At 41.0% G+C, this 20,749-nt stretch overlaps 1 protein-coding gene across 2 annotated transcripts in view; it reads left to right on the forward strand.

Annotated features, from left to right (window-relative positions):
- The window catches only part of PPP4R4 (protein phosphatase 4 regulatory subunit 4), an 85,097-nt gene that overhangs the window by 52,989 nt on the left and 11,359 nt on the right, over positions 1 to 20,749 (forward strand). For both annotated transcript variants that reach the window (XM_075282444.1, XM_075282445.1), the window contains exons 4-18: positions 1,287 to 1,434; positions 3,652 to 3,725; positions 5,544 to 5,650; positions 6,226 to 6,333; positions 9,678 to 9,799; positions 12,823 to 12,945; positions 14,648 to 14,811; positions 14,929 to 15,048; positions 15,638 to 15,715; positions 16,521 to 16,604; positions 16,737 to 16,919; positions 17,233 to 17,338; positions 17,424 to 17,571; positions 18,403 to 18,547; positions 20,053 to 20,094. In XM_075282444.1, the coding sequence (XP_075138545.1) occupies positions 1,287 to 1,434; positions 3,652 to 3,725; positions 5,544 to 5,650; positions 6,226 to 6,333; positions 9,678 to 9,799; positions 12,823 to 12,945; positions 14,648 to 14,811; positions 14,929 to 15,048; positions 15,638 to 15,715; positions 16,521 to 16,604; positions 16,737 to 16,919; positions 17,233 to 17,338; positions 17,424 to 17,571; positions 18,403 to 18,547; positions 20,053 to 20,094 (1,752 nt within the window). The remainder of the gene's footprint in view (positions 1 to 1,286; positions 1,435 to 3,651; positions 3,726 to 5,543; positions 5,651 to 6,225; positions 6,334 to 9,677; positions 9,800 to 12,822; positions 12,946 to 14,647; positions 14,812 to 14,928; positions 15,049 to 15,637; positions 15,716 to 16,520; positions 16,605 to 16,736; positions 16,920 to 17,232; positions 17,339 to 17,423; positions 17,572 to 18,402; positions 18,548 to 20,052; positions 20,095 to 20,749) is intronic.

Genomic DNA, 20,749 nt, shown 5'->3' on the forward strand with positions numbered 1-20,749 from the left:
CAGATTGGGCTCAGACAGTTCCATATACTGATGGAAAGCCGACAGTGAGTTGAATTCAGCTCACTATCGGTAGCACTTTACAGTCAGAAGGGCGTTTCTGACAGTCAGTCAGGTACGTCCTTCTCCACAGCAGTGCCTATCGCGCTGTACTGTGGAGCGGGGAGGAACGCCCCCTCCCCTCCTGATAATACTCGTCAATGGACGAGCACTGCGAGCAGAGGGAGGGGGCGTTCCTCCCCGCTCACACTGTACAGCGCTATCGGCGCTGCTGTGGAGAAGGACGTACCTGACTGACTGTCAGAAACGCCCTTCTGACTGTAAAGAACTACGGTACCGGGACCAATAGCTCTTTACCCGGGGCACAGATCGGGAAAGCCGACAGTGCGCTGAAATCAACTCACTGTCGGCTTTCCAGCAGTCTATAGAACTGCCTGTGCCCAATCTGATGAAAGGTCCTCTTTAAGGACCATGTCATTGGCAGCTGACTCAATTCTATGAGCTATATTATTGGCAGCAGGCATATAAGAAATTTTGCCACTGTTAGTTGACACCATGTTAAGAATCTTATTGCTGATAGCTAACACAAGGCTAAGAACCATATAACATGCACTTGGAAGGAGATTATTTGATTTGGCTTTAAAACTAAGCCTTTCTGCAATCTCCATAGTAACAAAGAACATATTTCACAGACATCTGTAGTGCCATAAAGCAAGAAGCTCAAACTTTACTTCACTAAGCAATGCAAAAAGTTACATCAAGTTCTTCAAGCTGGTAGTCTTTTTTATGCTTCTCTGAGGACAATATGTCATGCACCAAGATGTGTCCAGACATGGGGTGGGATGCAGTTTGGTGTAATGTGGGTTCCCATTCAGTTACATAGGGATTTATTGTGCAATATTGGGGGATTCATTGTGCAAGTTCTAAGAGGGACTGGGTTCTTGAACAGAAAACTATTACAGGTTACGGGTATTTTTGGTGAATACAAGTCCCATGCCTTCATCACACTGTGGATTATAGGTTAAACTTGATGAACCCTTGTCTTCTTCTGACTTCATCTACTGTATTACTATATTTATTTTTCTGATTTATAGAAGATAACTCCATAGAAATAGTTTTGCATGGTAGTGGACATTATAGACTGTTAGTTGAGAAGGACTCAGAACAGCATAAGCAAGAGATTGCAAAGGACAATAGAAACAGAAAGAATGCACAGGGCAATATTGTGCTTAGATATTTAGAACGTAATTCACATTGTCTAACATTCTTCCTATGTCCCTTGCTGACAGGAGGTTCTCCATGTTGCAGGAGTAGAGATGCAGCTGACAGCAGCGTATTCTTTCCTGACGATCCTACAAGAGGAGTCTGTTCCTGTCCATTCTTATTGCCTATCCTTTCTGCAAATCATCTTACAGAATCTGGAGCACAGAGATATAGGTAAAATCTCTCTATTGTGGTCATCTATACTCCCATGACTATAATTCTGACCGATTGTACAAGAATATAATTACTATAATTTTACCCCATGTACAAGAATATAAATACTATAATATAACACTGCCTCCTATATACAAGAATATAACTACTATAACACTGTTACCTATGTCTAAGAATATAACTAGAATAGAATAGAATTACTATAACACTGCTCCCTATATACAAGAATATAAATACAATATTACCTGCCTATGTACGAAAATACTTCTAATATAATGATGCCCTCTATGGACAAAAATGTGGGTACTATAATACTGCTCCTATGTGCAAGAACATAACTAAGATAATACTGCCCCTATGCATAACCACTATATTGATACTCTCTATGTACAAGACTATAATAATACGACTTCCATACATAAGAATATAACTGATTTATTACTGCTCCTACTTACAAGAATCTTTATGTACTTTATGTAACCCCGAATGTACAGAAATATAACTACTATAATAATGCCCTCTGTTGAAAAGTATGTGAGTACTATAATATTGCTCCCTATGTATAAGTACATAACTACTATAATATCACTCCTATGTATAAGAATACTGCTACAATGCTGCCACTTATGCACATGTTATTAACTCCTTTAGTACTGCCCGCTGTAAACAAGAGAATTGATCTGAACAAGTGGACACCAGGACCCTAATGCAAAATCTGTAATGGAGCCCCCATTTACCATGTGCTGTCTATAATACTGGTGTTTTCTTATATTGTAGAGAGGCCTTCAGGCCCCTAAGGCTCCAGGTCCCAGTAGCAATGACCCCCTAAGACACTGCTTATGTTGACATTCAGTTTCTGTAGTTGCTGAATTTCTTCCTGTGTTTGCTCTCCGCCACTTGATGTGTTTAGCTGAAGACTAATCCCTATTGAGAGATGAAGGGCCCAGGAGACACTAAATGTATCTGTTGAACACCAGCCATGTGCATTTTGCACATTTGAGGTTTCTACTGCCTTTGTGGGATGCAGACATCTTGTTGTTTCATTATAACTGGATGGATTACGAGCAGTGAAATTAATTTAGATCTGCCATTACATAAGACATTTTGATCCTTAATGTCTGATATTGTCCTTATGACTGATGGGGCATCTTTATCAGTTCGTTTTATTAGGAAAAGAACATAATGCTGTTATGGCCCTTCTACTGTAACAGTATCAGTGGCGACCTCACAAAATGATATCACCTGCCCTGCCAGATAATCAAATAGTCTGATTGGTTATCAGTATCAATAGTAATAATTTCCTGATCTTTTAGCCAATATGTTTGTCATTAAATGGTAAAGAGTTTCTCTGGTTTAGAAAATAAAATCCATTTTGGTGTACTCTGCTATTTTTTAATTAATTAATTAATTAATTAATTAATTAATATATTTAATAATATTATTAATAATTCTAATTTAGAGCTGTCCTCCACTCAAGAAACTTCTTAGAAATAATAAAGACTGTTTACAAAGACCGACTCGCTCTGGAGGACCTGTCCCGCATTGCACAAGACAGTCCACTGATATGAATGGGCAATATGTAGTGCTTTAATTTGTCCTGAGGTGGCGCTGCAGGGAAGATGAACACTTACTGCACTTACAGCTGATAGCTGGGGTCCCAGCAGAGGAACACGTCTGAATATGGTTTACACTCCAGACACCTCAAGAGCTTCTGCTGATTGCCTTGTAGGATCTGACAACACTTTGTGAACAGACAATTATAAAGGGAGTTTCTCCAAGTGTGATCACTAGCTCTGGGAGTGACTAGAGTAGAAGCACCTTGCAACTTGTGATCAGTGCTGTAAAGCTATGTGATACAGTGTTAAATCTGACTGGTTAGCACTGTTGTCTTGCAGCATTGGAGTCCTGGGTTCAAATTCAGATAAAGAACACCATCTGCAAAGATTGTGTATATTCTCCCTGTGTTTGCGTGGGTTTCCTCATGGTACTCTGATTTCCTTCCACACTCCAGAGACAAAATTGGGAAATTAGATTGTGATCCCTATATGGAACAGTGACCGCAATGTCTGTAAAGCGCTGCAGAATATGTTGGTGCTATATGAGAAAGCAATATGAATAAATAAATGATCTTCCTATGTATATAACAGATGATATTCACTAATCAGAAGGTGCAATGATCTGCAGATCTAATGATTGTTTTCTATGGTTGTTTCGTAGGTGTAAGCAACGCCTGGCTGGATACTCTGCTTGCGGTTATAGATGTCCTACCAAAAGAGACCATTCGACATGAGGTAACACTCTGATCGGCTCACAGAGATGAAGAAGTCAAAGATTTAGAGGAGCTTAATTTGTTATGTGTGGGTTTTACATAGCCCTGCAAGTAAATCTACCTTATCAGTGAGTTATCAGATGAATCACAAACTCAGCTCTGCTGCACTGGTGGTTTTAGTGAGTGTGTCCCTTTAATACTCACAACTCCCTGGACAAGACAAGCTCCTAATCACTGAGAATCTCTTTTTTTGGGCCTGAAGTTTTCCTTAAAAACAAGTGAATTATATTGCTAAATTGGCAAGATTGTCTCAGTGTCGGCACCACTCGCTGCTTAGTAACTGGCTGTTCTAGTACAAAGTATCTGCAATGCAAATGAGGGCAATGTAATGGTGTACAGTAGCTGGCGACATTTGTCCCTGCATGGACAGGATTGCAGGAGCTGAGAGGGGGAAGTCCTCAGGTGACCCAGTTACACTCACAAATATTCTACTTCTGCCACCAGGAGCATAGAAATTCATACTGTATTCTGCCATTAGCCAGATCGCATGTGAATCTACATCCCATGTCCAGCTCTGAGCCTCATGTTATAGATTGCATAAAGAACAAACCTATATAAACAGTGGAGACACTATCCTATACAATTCCTGACATGCAGACTGTATTATGCTCCAGAGCTGCACTCATTACTCGGCTGATGGGGTCACTAGGGCAAATTTATTATGCCTCGTATGCCAGTTTTCAGATTTTTGTGCAAAAAAATGTGCGACTTTTTCTTTTTTTGTGCCACCCTCGCCACATCCTCTTTTCAGGCCCCACCAGATTATAATTATTTATGCCAGAAATCTGGCGTAAATTATGTGGGAAACCTACGCCAACTATGTACTGGCATACAGTAGATTTCCTTCCAGGTGCACAGCTTGATGGAGGATGTGCCTCATTTTTTAGGAGATGTGTGTCTCCTCATAAATAAGGCACACCCTCTGCCAGTGAGGGGGTTATGAAGATTGGCATTAATGACATCAGTCCTCATAGATCTGTCCTCCTGTGCATTACATTACTTATCATGTATTGGTTCTAATTTGGTTCCTGTATTATACTTCAGAGCTGCACTCACTATTCTGCTGGTGAAGTTACAATGTACATATATTATTTCTTATACTAATCCTGAATGAAGAGCTGCACTCACAATTTTACTGGTAGAGTCACTGATGGGGAAGGGGGATTTAGACTGGTCGTGATAATCCATGTGCCGCCAGAGAAAGGACCTAATTTATGACAAGGTGCACACCTCTGAGATATCAGGCCAGGAGGAGTAACCACCACCATGCCACCTTCCAAGAAAGTGGTGAGGGCAGTTTAAATACACCGGTTGGGACTATTCTAATAGTGCAGTCACTGTATTCATATATTTTATGTCTTACCCTGTACTGATCTAGAGTTACATTACATATTGTTCTTTTCTCTAGAACTGCATTCATTATTCTGCAGGCTTCAGAGCTGAAGTCTCTTAGCATCTTCTGCTTTTTTAGTGTCTGCATAGACCTTACTCTCATGATTTCCGTTCTAGAAAGCACAGTCTTTACACCCAACACTGTACTATTACATGATGTTGGTAGAACTTCTTTGGGTCATGCTAGAAGTTGCAGACCACTGCTGCAGGTTACAGACTACTGCTGTATAGAAAGAACTATAAACAGCTGTAACAGAGACATCTACAGATCATTTAGAGGAATTACACCATGAGACATTACAACACGCAGCAGATGCATATCTTGTATAGTATATAGAGATGTTTCTTTATGTTGGTTTCTTGCTTATACTGTTTGTTCTCTGTACAGATTCTTAATCCTCTTGTATCCAAAGCACAACTGTCTCAGACGCTACAGTCACGACTTACTAGTTGCAAGATTCTTGGAAAAGTGGCCAGCAAGTTTGAAGCTCATATGTAAGTAATGAATATATGTTTAACTACTATTTATATACTCAGCTTTCCTAAAGCCCTGAAAAACACAGTTTTTTGTGTAGGTATATGGAAATACTGGGTGAAATCTCACTGAGATTGTAATGGTGACCGTATTGGTTGTCATTGATAAGAAAACATCTGTAAAAATATGTTTTCAAGTGTTTCAATTCTTGATCATATCAATATTTTTGCTTTTTGTCAAAGAATTAAAAGCGTTATAGAAAACCTGTTTTTTTCCTAGTCCTGTTCACATATTTGATGAGCTTGTTTCTGCATATTACTGTACATAAGAACAGTATGGAGAAGAGTTTTGTTCTGTCACTGTGTTCAGCTCACAGAGCATTGCCTACATAAGTAGGCAAGTAAAGCACATAACAACAGTGTACTGACAGCTGTGGTGAAAACTGCATGCGTATTTTCTATACTAGTGCAGTATTTTGCCCATTTACTAATGGTATGTATACTGTCCCAGCGTGATCTATAAACATGGAATGTAATGCCTCATCTTCATGATGAATTCTGCTGATTCCTGAATGTTTTGTTTTAATGTATTGCAGAGTTAAGCGCGATATACTCCCCCTAGTGGAATCCTTGTGTCAGGATGTAGAGTATGAAGTTCGTTCTTGTATGTGTCGCCAACTGGAGTTGATAGCACAAGGCATAGGGTATGTATAGCGCCTTAACGTATATTACTTCTTACTCCAGAACAATATTATATTATGTAGTAGCTGAGTTTGACTTTTAGTGACAAGAGCTGCTTTTACATGTCTGTAGGTTTCAGAGCTGAAATCTCCTGGTTTTCCCTGCTGGTTCACGTTCTGTACAGAGCTGACTCTGGTGATTCGTACTCTGGTGTTATGGTTTATACCAATCATTGTACAGTCATGTGATGGAGAAAAAGTAGCTGTTTCCCCAATATTATAGATGCTTTGTTAAGCTACTACCGTAGGACATGTCTGTCTGCAACCTTGTTGACAATTTCCAATAACAACCAGCAGAATGATGATTGCAGCTCTGGAGTATAATATGGGATAAGTACAGGATATGTGAAGTAATGTAGGACACAGTGACTCCAAAAGCAGAATAGTGAATGGACACCTCAGAATCAATACAGGATAAGTAGTGTCATATATTTTCACAATGGGAGGAATTTACATGACTGGTCATGCTAGTTTATTACCACAACATTGGCACATTTTTAGCATATCGCTGTGTGTGACAAAAAGTGTACCACTTTGTCCTTTTTCCAACTTTCTTACCTCTTTTGAAAAAAGTGGTCAGAGCAGAACAGGTTAAAAGTGGGTCAGGGAGAGATTTACTATAACTCATGCCAGAAAGTGGACATGTTATACATGAACTCTCTGTCAGTCCCTATTATGTGTAGATTTAATTTCTGGTGCACTAAAGTTAGGAGGCCAAAGTTTTATAATAATTCTGATAATAATTAAAGGGATATTCCCATGACGCTTGTTCACTAACCTGCAGGCTGTTGTGCTCTCTTCACTTCCTGCTTCTCTCGACACATAGATGGGCGGGGTTTCACTTGCACGCGATTGGTTGTAAATGAATTACCACAGTGTGAAGCTGATGTAGCAGAGCTGGATTTAAGTCAGCTTGCATTACATACAGAGGTAATGGACTCCCTATCTCAGCCCTTCTCAGCCAAATTCAATTAAACCGACTGATAAGAGCTCAGAAATCCCGGAGCTCTCTGAGAAGCTCCGCTACTTAAAGGGGTTGTCCCATCACAAGGATCCTATCTATACTGCTTGTTAACCCCTTAACGCTCTGGTCAGTAATAGTAAGTAGCACGTTCACGCTCAGGTCAGTACTATTACTGACTATGGACCTTTCACCACCACCAACTCCTAACTCTTTACATCCTTGAATTGGCGGCACTCCACTGATTTGGGTGCAGTTTTTTTTTTTTTTTTTTACCTGCCTCCCACTATTCCTGAGCAATCAGTGCAGTTATATTTTATACCCACTGTCAGATGGGCAGTTCTGGGCTGGAGAAACAGTCTGGAACCGCTTACCTGACAATAAAGAGCGGAATTAGCTGAAACTAACAGAAATTACGAACAGTGTAAGCTAGAGAAAAAAACACCAGAACCAGTGGAGCAGCACCTCTAGAAGGAAGCAAAGAGGTGGAGATGGAAGTGGTGAAAGGTCCTCTTTAAATTCGATGGGTGTTTGCACCAAATCCTTGACAGATACTGCTACTGGCATTGGTGTGTTCCTGTTCAGCGATATATAAAGTAATACAGAAATGAGCTTCCTAAGGCAAACTGCATGCACTACTTTTTTAATTAATGTAATCTCTTGTGGAATGAACGCTCTTAAGTATTCATTAAAGCCATAGATGACTTTCCTAAGTATTAGACTTATCAGTTTTTTAATTAGGACATACCCAGAATGCAGCAGTAATGCAGAAGCTATAGAAAGGGAACATCATAATAGGGAGGACATTCCCATAAGCAGAGGACATCTATGAGATTGCAGTCAGTGAGCGGGTCTGGTGATCACTTTGAACTCAGGGTACATGTTGTTGCATACAATGCACATATCCTGTAGGTCACCCCTAACCAAAAAAGATAAGTATGTAAAGACGAAGAGAAAGGTAGAGGATGGACCAGTAGGATACTTACCTCCCCCACCTAAAAGCTTTGATTTGGGGCCTATTTGATGACATTTCACATACCATAAAATAGGGCAGAAAGCAAACTGGTGACTGTAGTTGTTGTGCATGTATCATAAGAAGCAGGTAGACATGTCCTTGACTTCTAAAGTTCCTTGCAAAGCTTTCATCTTTTGTGGGGGTTCCTTGACTATTGTTGAAGTAATTGTACTCTGTGGGGGTGTCTTTACATTTTTGCAGCCCCCTCCGAGTGGGCTGTGAATTTGTCGTTTGCAGATATTGAGGAGAAGTCTCCTTGGCCCAGGAACAACACAAAGGCAGCAGACAAAAGAGAAAGGCTTGTCCTTTTATGTGTGATGCAGCCTGCCGCTGTCTGCAGACTGTGACTCACCACATAGCTGCAAAGAAATGAATGCACCTGTAGCTTGTTCGATGTGCACCGTATATTTAGAGACTACCACTGGGACTAAGACCCTAGGCACATGTCAGAGATCTGGGCACAGAGGCATGTAGGGTACCATATGTACAGAGGTATTCTTCCCTAAAATGGTCCCATAGAACAGTGTCTCAGTAGGAAGTTATAGACTTAGGTACAGTAGAGGCCCTATGCACCTTAATAGAATCTCTATAATGGTCTCATACAAAGCAGAATTGTAACATAGCCATGTGCGTGAGGCCTAAGCACTTCACCTTCCAAGTGCCACTCCCATGGCCCAACAATCTCCTACACATAGGATTTATGCTTAGTACTAAATCCCACTTTAAGGCCAGGGCCGCACGGGATGTCAATGGGTAGCGCTCGTATTGCGGCAACCATTCAAGTCAATTACACGCTCATTCTGAACGACTTTTACGTTCAGAATGAGTGGAGCGTATACTCCGTGTGAAGGTTCCCTTAGGCTAAGGCCCCACCTAGTGGGCTTCAGCGAAAAACTGTGGTGTTTTTTCCTGCAGCTCTTTGCACAGAAAATTTTTGCTTCCATTATACCTATAGGGAAATCGCTGGTATTTCCGTAGGTATAATTGACAAGCTGAAATTTCCAAAAACATAACAGTTTTGGAATCGCAGCATTTTTCGCTGCATGTATTTTTCTGCAATATGTGGACATTTACGTCTCATGGGGCCTCAGCCCTACAGGTATCAAATGTCAGGAAAAGTGGGGTTTAGAGGTAAGCGCATGGTTACATGGTTATTGTGGAATTCACTTATAGAAGTATCTGTTGTAGGCTCATCTATGGCTATCCGCAACTGTAGCATATGGAAAGTTATGCTACAGTTAGGGACATCTGTGGCAGTAGTGTGGGCTTGTACATAACAAATGACTATTCTGAGATCTTTGGATATTAATGAGAGGTTGTTCTTTGTTGTAGGACAGAATTAACAAAAGCCGCCATTCTCCCGGAGCTGATTGAACTGGCCAGAGATGAGGGGAGCAGCGTGCGACTTGCAGCCTTTGAGACCTTAGTGAACTTACTATCCATGTTCGATCATGGTATGTTCCTGAGAATGAGACAGTTTATTTAAAGATCGGTATTCATTATTAAACTCAGCTCTAGAGTGATTGTGTTATGTATTGTCAGTAAAATTCAATGTTCAACAGTGGTATTGGTAAGAAAGAAGTTGCAGAATTCTGGATGCAGCTTTGGGTGTAACTGTTGTATTACCCAAAATCAGTACCATAGAAGACATACACTCACCGGCCACTTTATTAGGTACACCATGCTAGTAACGGGTTGGACCCCCTTTTGCCTTCAGAACTGCCTCAATTCTTCGTGGCATAGATTCAACAAGGTGCTGGAAGCATTCCTCAGAGATTTTGGTCCATATTGACATGATGGCATCACACAGTTGCCGCAGATTTGTCGGCTGCACATCCATGATGCGAATCTCCCGTTCCACCACATCCCAAAGATGCTCTATTGGATTGAGATCTGGTGACTGTGGAGGCCATTGGAGTACAGTGAACTCATTGTCATGTTCAAGAAACCAGTCTGAGATGATTCCAGCTTTATGACATGGCGCATTATCCTGCTGAAAGTAGCCATCAGATGTTGGGTACATTGTGGTCATAAAGGGATGGACATGGTCAGCAACAATACTCAGGTAGGCTTTGGCGTTGCAACGATGCTCAATTGGTACCAAGGGGCCCAAAGAGTGCCAAGAAAATATTCCCCACACCATGACACCACCACCACCAGCCTGAACCGTTGATACAAGGCAGGATGGATCCATACTTTCATGTTGTTGACGCCAAATTCTGACCCTACCATCCGAATGTCGCAGCAGAAATCGAGACTCATCAGACCAGGCAACGTTTTTCCAATCTTCAATTGTCCAATTTCGATGAGCTTGTGCAAATTGTAGCCTCAGTTTCCTGTTCTTAGCTGAAAGGAGTGGCACCCGGTGTGGTCTTCTGCTGCTGTAGCCCATCTGCCTCAAAGTTCGACGTACTGTGCGTTCAGAGATGCTCTTCTGGCTACCTTGGTTGTAACGGGTGGCTATTTGAGTCACTGTTGCCTTTCTATCAGCTCGAACCAGTCTGGCCATTCTCCTCTGACCTCTGGCATCAACAACGCATTTCCGCCCACAGAACTGCCGCTCACTGGATGTTTTTTCTTTTTCGGACCATTCTCTGTAAACCCTAGAGATGGTTGTGCGTGAAAATCCCAGTAGATCAGCAGTTTCTGAAATACTCAGACCAGCCCTTCTGGCACCAACAACCATGCCACGTTCAAAGGCACTCAAATCACCTTTCTTCCCCATACTGATGCTCGGTTTGAACTGCAGGAGATTGTCTTGACCATGTCTACATGCCTAAATGCACTGAGTTGCCGCCATGTGATTGGCTGATTAGAAATTAAGTGTTAACGAGCAGTTGGACAGGTGTACCTAATAAAGTGGCCTGTGAGTGCAGTTGTCAGTTCTCCTGGAATGTCCAGAAGGCTCCTGAAAAAGAAGTAACCTCATAGAAGAGCAGGCAGATTCCCTGTGGCTAGAGGAATGCTCACACATCCACCAGGCCAGCTGTCATTTTATGTGACTTTGGTACATCTAAAAAAGGGATGTGGTGAGAACATTTCTTGTCCTTTTCACATGAAAGGGGGAGTGGTGATGTCAAAAGGGGGCATATCGATATTCAGAGGGCATTAATCCATACCGGTGGTTGTGTAGCCATTTGGCATATACCAAAGGAGAAGAGGGAGTGTAAACATCGTTTGCCTGAAGAATCCCTTTATTGTAATAATTTTGTGGTGTGGGATACAGCACTTTTCACATTCTTGACACTGCACCTCCCAAAAGGCACCACAACAGAACATGCAGTTTGCAAAAAAAACAAGTAGAAACACAAGTAGAGATAACAAGTACATTTCTGAATGCAGCTATGGATGTGAGTGAAGGGCAAAGTAAGGGAAGCAAAGCTAGATGATGATGAGATGTCAACCTGCGCTATAATATGTACAACCTGTGTATTAGATAACCTGCGTCATCATGAGTCAGATTACATAGCAGAGCAGCATCTGCACCCTTGGCTGTAATCTGTGAGCACTGACATTGACATATGAGTAGTCAGCAACTGCCGCTTGTGCAATGAAAGAAAAACCTACTTCAGATTTCTTTAATGAAGTCTCTGGAATCATTTAGAGAAAGTGCCTGATATGTGATCACAGACAGTGAGATCGCCCACGTATGGACAGCACACATAATGACAAGCATCTGCCGCAGCCACTGGGAAAAATCTATTAATCTGTGGAAAATTATAGCAATTTACGTCACCAATGCTCAGAAATAAGTAAATAAACAGTTAAAGTATGACACCATCTGAGGCTGCGGTGACAGCTTCACCACCTAAAACTGCACATGATTTACATGTATAATATAATGTATGGATACAGTGTAGTGATAAAATAATACTATCTAATAATACAGTATAATTATGTATATAATATAGTGCTATAATACAATGAGACCAAGATCAAACGTTTATTGAGGTATGTCAGCATACAGTGCAACCTTGTTTAGTAATCCCTGTCTGAGAGAGCCGACATCCACCCATCTGTCCAAGGAATAGTACTTGGTCCTGACTATTCACTTCCTTCAGACTTGTACAGTAAAGCCAGCACACCTTATGCATAAGCAAGAGAGTCAGTTTTCCCACTGCTTCCCTTTTAAATGAATGGGCCTCTAAAGCAGTAAGAGGCGTTGATTTTACACAAAAATCCAATTTATTCATTTTTAGTCATATTTATCTCACCCTTCAAAATGCGGGCACCCAAGCAATGGGCATTGGGATAACCCTTTCATCCTTGGGCACTGTGTCTTTGTGGTATTGGTTCTGCTGCTTTTATGGTCCTGTCAAACTTCTGCAGCTTCAGTGCAGTTACTGTGCTGACATCACTGCTCCAACTCTCCCATGTAGCTGGGATATTTTAATACAATAATGTAATGATATAAAACAATTTAGCAATATAGTGATACATTGTAATAATACCACAACATACCATTTTGTAATTTCAGACGACAGAAGTCAGATTGTTCTTCCGATGGTCAAGTCATTTTGTGAGAAATCTTTCAAAGCTGATGAATCTGTCCTCACTTCTCTGTCTTTGCACTTGGGAAAACTCTGCCATGGGTTACAAGGTGAGTTATTATTAAAGGGATAATTACCTGAAGATTTAAAGCAGTTTTTCCACCATAGACATTTCTGACATATCCACAGGATATACCATCATTGTCTAATAGGTAGAAGTTGTACCCCTGGGAGTCTCCTCTACTGCTGACTGCTGTATTCAGGCAGACATTGACACCAAAGGGGCAACTTGAGGGGGACTTGAAAATGTTGGGGTAACCTAGGGAAGGGGGGCATGACACTGTGGGTCAACCAGGGAGGTGGGGGGACATGATACTCTGGGGGCAAACTTAGGGGTTGTGGGGAAACATATGACTGTGGGGGCAACCAGCTGGGCACAGGGTCTTCATGAATCTGTGGGGGCAATCTGGAAGGGGACATTATGAGGGGAATTATATTGAATGGGACGGATTTATTATACTGTGTGATTGCCAGTAAGGGGCATTATACTATGTGGGGGCCATTGAGGGGGCATTATAATTTGTGCAGGTCAGGTATTTCTGGTGATAGGGGGCCCACATATGAAACATTTGCATAGAGCCCACCAATGTGTTAAAACGGGCCTGGATACTACAAGTCCTAGCAGGCTGTGTGAGCTTAGTAGCTGCAGGTTGTCAGCTCACCCACAGATATATTTTCTTTTATCTAGTATTTATTAGTCATTTGCTTTGCACTCAGTCATCCTGAGCGTGTTATGTTCTTTTGCTGTATGAGTCACCCCCAAATCTGTGTAGCATTACCTGGCATCACCTTTTATAATAAGTGTTTTGCTGCATCTTCCATTATGTACAGCAAACCACACAGTTTTAGCTGACTATTATTGTGGAATGATTTCAGTCTGCTCATCTGAAGAGACCAGACAATCGCTCAACTGACAATCACCTTACATAACATTAGTCAGCCCACAGGGAGTGGGGTCAGGTATGGTATGATATCAATGATTGAAAAAGATGTGATGTATCGGGCAATTGCCAGATGTGTCACTTTCTGAGTCATTTTATAATCGCAAGATTGGATGAATGACCGCCATGACTCATAACCTTTGCAAATGAGCGACAACTAATATTAATGTTGTAAACAGGTCAGTCAGATTTCCTAGGCTTCTTTACTGCAAGAATACTTAGTTATGTAGGAATATACCCTTCAGGTCAGTAAGAAAGCTGAGTGATAGCTTTGAAGGAACTGTTTTGGCAGGCATTTTGACTCTCTCTGAGATTTTGACAAGCGATATATTAGAGTTGCTTCTACAGGGATTGCCACGCAGCTTACTTAAAGGTTTCTTTCAGCTTTCTATTGCTCAGTTTTGGTCTCAGCTCTATATTCCCACACAAAGCACTTTTCCCTTCATTTGCATATGCATAAAACAAAGTTGAACAAGAGAGTTATATTTGGAAACTGTAGAATCACCTCTATAAGGTAATGTTATTAGGTGTATAATCAATTTATTGCTGACAAAAATCCCTTTAAAATGATGAAAAGCATATTATAACCAGACATATGTATCTGTACTGAAGAAGCCTAGGAAAGTTGTGATACAACTTGTGGGAGCTGTTCTGGCAGCCATATTGATATAAAATTAGTTTACAATATTGTCTTTTTTTTACATCCTAGAGAAATAATGTTTATTTTCTTCAAATAGTCAGTCACACCATGTAGACGTATGTTAGATGGAGTAGACAAGAATCTTGGTTCTGAGTGCATCTTCCCTTGTAGGCCTATTCACCCAGGAGCAACACATGTGGTTCCTTGAATTCTACAAGAAGCTCTGCAGATTAGGATTACACCAAGAGAATGGTCACAACGACAACCAGATTGAGAACATGGAGTTGGAGAAGAAGTACTCCACTGTGAGGAAAAACTGCGCCTACAACTTCCCAGTCAGTATCTATCTATCTATCTATCTATCTATCTATCTATCTATCTATCTATCTATCTATCTATCTGTCTGGCTCTCAGGTGGAATAATATTATGTGGCTTTATTCTCCTATTCCAGGCCATGGTTGTGTTTGTGGGAGCAAAAAACTTCCACATAGAACTTTATGCCACATTCTTCTGCCTGTGTCATGACCCTGATGTGCCCGTCAGATACACCATAGCTCTTGGCTTCTGTGAAGTGAGTATGAATCTGATTTTTGTGAGCCTCAAAACCATCAACATGCAGGCTGGCAGCTGTTGAATGGTCTTACTATGGCTTTTTAAAATTCTAATTATGACTTGTGTGAACACCTAAATACGGTAAAATTCTGATAACCCAGCATACATTTGCACAGTGATAGTGCCTCCAGATTATTAGCCTGGAGCTGGACATGCTGATTTTACAATCTGCCTATACAATCTTGCATTAGAAAGTCACAGGCCATACTTTCCTTTTGAATCACGTGGAGTTTATTGAAGTACACATAAGTGGTCAAAGAGAGTATGCACATCCAGCAGCAATTATAGAAAAGATGCACGAGCAGGTCAATGATATGACTCAGTTTTGGTTGTTTAGTTACCTTTATCAAGCACAATCTGTAGTTGTTGGTAGAGGCATATGAGCTGGAGGATGGTGCTAATACTTATACAAGATTCTGACAGTCAGCCCAGACTTACTGCTCATGAACGTTCGCTTCCTTACTAACCCCTTTTGTTAAATTAGCAGAATTTCTGGGCCATCATGTGACTGATGTCATTTAATTGTCGATTCTGCGTTCATTTTACAGGTCTGTAAGCTCTTGGGATCTAACGTATATTTAATACACAAGGAGCTGGTCGCTTTACTACAAGATGACTCGCTCGAGGTGACTACTCTTTATAACACTGTAACTCTAATGCCCTAACATTTCTGTCACAGGCTTTGGTGATACAATTTTGTCATAAAGATTTTTTTCCACTAAAGTTAAATCTTCACTTGCCTCAATGTCCTAAGAAACTAAAATAGAATCTTGTTTTGGGGCAAACAGTTGGTTCCAAAGCCAGGCCTCATGGCAAGACACAATGTGTGGCATGAGCTGCAGGCATTGGGCTTGCATATAGAATTAAAGTGGTGAAAATAAACTTATAAATGTCATCCTGTTTGTTGGTTTCTTTACATCATATACAGGTAAGTATTATGGGGTGGCATTTTCATCGAATTGGCTTATCTCACACATCTTTCTGCAGACCCTGAATTTTTCCCCACCGTACAATGATAATACTCATCTCTTTATATCATTTCTTACAGATTGTCCCAGATTTACTAATACTTAGACAAATTGATTTGTGTAGTCAGTGTAAATATTTAGTGCAAATTTAGACAGGCAGTCTGAAAATATACCAGATTTATCACAGCGGCTGATGATGGATGGTAAATTTGGGGTATCGTCAGACTGTCCAGTTTGTATTTATAACCCTTTAGTTGGCTTAGTGTCACAGAATTTTTTTTTACACTCCCTCCCTTTTCTGATAATCCACACCAACTTTTGTAGCATGTCAAAAAATTCTAGCCCAAACTAGATTACACCATGTTTATGTCAGTGTCTAGTCATACCCACGATAGTAAATCTCGGCCATTGATTTTTGCCCCTCTTAATAATATATCATCGATTATCTTGTCTCTGGTAACAGGTGGTAGACGCTTTGTTAGATCACCTTCCGGAAACACTGGAGCTCATGACAAGCGGAGGGGACAACTCAGGGCTGGAAAACAAGGTCTGCATCTACGGTCATAACTCTGACTGGAGTGAATCCTCCATGTTTTGCTGTGACCCCCACCTTGTGGTGAATTCAGGATTGTGCATTTTCTCCACGTGTGTACTAATGATCTGTTACTTTACATTGCAGCTCATGATTGTTCCTGACCTGGTCCCAGCTCTGACCTCAGCAGAGCAAAGAGTCGCCAACTCATTGAAATGGAGAAGCCATGAGAAACTTCTGCAGAAGTTCTCCTGCCTGCCGCACATTATATCCAGTGATCAGATTTATTACCGCTTTCTACATCGAATGTTCACCATCATCTTAAATAATGTGAGCTCCTTGACTCCTACTCATCCTGTGCTTATAATCTTGAACCCTATCATTCCCATGGGTTGTTTGCCTAGTGACCTGGGGAAATTTATATTTTGTTGTTGTTCCTTTGATGCCTATATACAGTACATACCTATACTAAGCTACAGTCGAGAGAGAAGATGCAGTCAAAATTATGTGGCTTTTCATTACTCTGACTGGATAATATGGAGACTGTCATGTGCATTCACAGAATTGGTATACAGTGCGAACCTTGTCTTAATATGAGCAGCCTGCGGAGTGAGTGATGCCCAATCTTGTCTTTTCCTTCCAGAATGTTTTACCGGTCCAGAAGGCAGCAAGTCGAACCCTGTGCATATTTTTGCGCTATAACCGTAAGCAAGAACAAAGGCACGAAATCATACAGAAACTAGTGGAACGTGAGTACTCATTTATGTTTAGTAGTCGGTCAGTGACTATCTTGGCTGCTGAGCTGCATATAAAATCTTATGTTTTTTATTACAGAGCTGGGCCAAGGAAAAAGCTACTGGAACAGACAGCGGTTCCTGGATACGTGCGAATACATCATGGAGTTCTTCTCAAAGTCGTTCTTCTGTAAATACTTTTACCTCTCTGTCCTGGAGCTGACGAGTGACCCAGTGGCCAATGTCAGGTAGAGCTTGGTCTGTCCTAGTCACTTGCAGCTTTGTTTTGTCTAATGATATGAAAACATTGTAAAGCTAACACTGGTCCATTGGCTGAACAACCCTGAACTAGGCCACTTTTCCATACAACAGGGCCATGTTCCCCAACCGCCATGGTGTGCATGCCATGCCACTCTGTTGGGACATCTTGGCACATAGCTATCAGGCATCATTTCCACATACATCATACATTTATAAACAGTATACCATCTCAAAGAACACCAGATTTATCACAGTAGCTGAAGCTGGATTATCAATCTGGTGCATCTTTAGTCTAGTCTAAATTAATACCACCTATTAGTTGGATTGCTTTGGGCCAGTATTTTTATATTCCCCCTGTGCTCTGAGCACAGCACTGTCACCCCCTGTATTCCACCTCTTCCTGCTGTTACACGCCCCTTCATGTGAAGGCATCCTCCTCTTCTTATTCTTTACTGCATCATCAGCAGCAGCATTCCTCAGTACAGCGCATGCACATCCCACTCATGCACTGTACTCTAGGCCTGAAGCGAAGAATAAGAAGAGGAGGATGCCTTCACATAAAAGGGTGGGTAACAACAGGAGGAGGCTTAATACTGGGCATGATGGTGCTGTGCTCTGAGCACAAGGGAACGCCCCCTGAGCTCCGTGCACAGAATTTGCATATAAGAATAAAGGCTTTTATTCAAAAATGGCATTGAAGAACAGATACAGCACAGTAGGGATAGAACAGCCTTTCTACAGACTATTCCAACATGTTATTAGGGAAATGTGGCTAAATCAAATGATAGACTCCCTTTAACATGTATTTTTTTTCACAGAATGAAGGTTTGCTACATGTTGCCAAAGCTGAAGTCGACGCTGAAGCTGCCAGCCGATAAACATTTGCTGCAACAACTGGAACTGTGTGTCAGGAAACTGCTGTGTCAGGAAAAAGACAAGGATGTATTGACCGTGGTTAAGAGGGTGAGCAATGACCACGTGACATGTTCCAGCAAAAAGTATTGAATTCTGTATGATACCACCCTGAAAGAGAATGTGTCATCAGAAAATGAATAAAATCAAGTTTTTATATTAAAATGAGTGTCACCAGAGGCCAGCATATCAATCCACCCTCAGAAATATAGGTTAGGGTCATGTGAACCATTTATTGTTTTCCTTTTGTGAATCGATATCTCAGTTGCTTTGAAATTATTGGTTTTTGTCAATGTGCAAGTAAGCTCTTTGGAGCAATGACAGCATTGCCTTTGCCCCTTGTCAGACCAAAGAGCATGTCAGTAACAGTGATATTTTGACAATGGAGGCGCTGATTCACACGGAGAAGACACCATTTGATTCATGTTACCCAAACCTATCTATCTGCGTGGCTGGGTTTATATGCTGATTTCTGGTGACCGACTCCATATATATAGATAACATATCGTAATAGGTGATTATCTACTTCTCTTCTCCCCTTCAGAGTACAATTACCACTTTAGGCTAAGGGCCCATGTAGCGAGCCACAACCAAAAACTCAGTGGATAAAATACACAGCATAAACGCATTGCATTTTTTTCTGCAGCACTTTTTACAGAAAGTCCACAGAGTTTTCGTCTGCAGACTTTCTGCTTCTAATATACCTAATATATATTATAATTTTTTTTAATGTAGATTGTGAGCCCCATATAGGGATCACAATGTACATTTTTTTTCTTATCAGTATGTCTTTGTAGAATGAGAAGTAATCCATGCAAACACGGGGAGAACATACAAACTCCTTGCAGATGTTGTTCCTGGCGGGACTTGAACCCAGAACTCCAGCACTACAAGGTTGCTAACCACTGAGCCACCGTGTTGCCCCTTCTGTAGTTATAATTGACATGCTGCTATTTACAAAAATGCAAGCATTTTTTTTTTTTTTTTTTTTTTTTTTTTTAATTACAGCATTTCTTGTATAGGTTTTTTCTTCAGTGTGTGGATGGGATTAGCCAGAATCCCATCCACTTCTCAGGTACACTAGGTGGGGCCCTGGCTTTATAAGTCACAGAGCATGTCTAGAAAGCTCTCCCATAGACTTTAAAGAACATCTGCAGACTATTGTATCTGTGGTCCATGTGGCTGCTGCAAAGCAAAGTTCAAGCACGATGACCACCCCATAATCTTGTACAAAAAAGTGATATATTTCTCTATCTGGTTTTTGGTTAGTAAATAAAATATAGATTATACACTCCCTTTAAAGGGAGCATCTAGTGTGATGTGAATAAATGTATTATGAACAGTTCTGAAACTTTCTTTTATACCTTCTGGAGGATTTCTGCTTGCTCTCAGTGAATGGACACATTTACAGTTCACATTCTGTGTCTTGGTGCCCTTTCTTCTGACAGCAAGAAGGAACCTTGAAATGGGGAAGCTATACCCCTGAGCCTACCCCCTATGGAGAAGAATGTTTTACATCTGCATATTACACAGGTGTTATTCTTATTTATTTGCAGACTGTACTGGAATTGGATAGGATGGAGATGTCTATGGATGCAGTAAGTACTTGTGAAGCACCTTTCTTGTCATCCCTTTACAGTACAGATTCTTGCCATATTGGCAGATTCAGCCGGGAAAATGCTTCGTAAACTGTATTTACACTTCTAGTACATACACTTAGGCCTGACCCAAGGCTTCTGTGTTAAGTAAAAAAATTACCTATAGAACCTCCTGAACCTATAAGTTATTATATAACATAATAAAATCATACATGCCAAATTTCAGAAGCATGTAGTGAAAATTTGCACATGGACATTCTCCCTTTTTACTAAAGACCAACAACTTTGAAGCATGAGACACCCCGTTTTGTTGCAATCACATTCTTTTGTGAAAGTGGAAATAAAATGTGTCAGTCCCGCTCCTTTTTTGTGACATGGCTGACACATACACTATGTGATCAAAAGTATCCAGACACCCCCAAAAACATACATTTTTCATATTAGGTGCATTGTGCTGCCACCTACTGCCAGGTACTCCATATCAGCAACCTCAGTAGACATTAGACATAGTGAGAGAGCAGATTGGGGCGCTCCGCGGAACTCACAGACTTTGAACATGGTTAGGTGTTTGGGTGCCACACATTACGCAGGTCAATGCCAACCGACCACTTGCTTGGTGTAAGGAGCATAAACATTGGATGATTGAACAGTGGAA

Source organism: Leptodactylus fuscus, chromosome 7, assembly GCF_031893055.1.
Source record: "Leptodactylus fuscus isolate aLepFus1 chromosome 7, aLepFus1.hap2, whole genome shotgun sequence".
NCBI classification, from domain to species: domain Eukaryota; kingdom Metazoa; phylum Chordata; class Amphibia; order Anura; family Leptodactylidae; genus Leptodactylus; species Leptodactylus fuscus.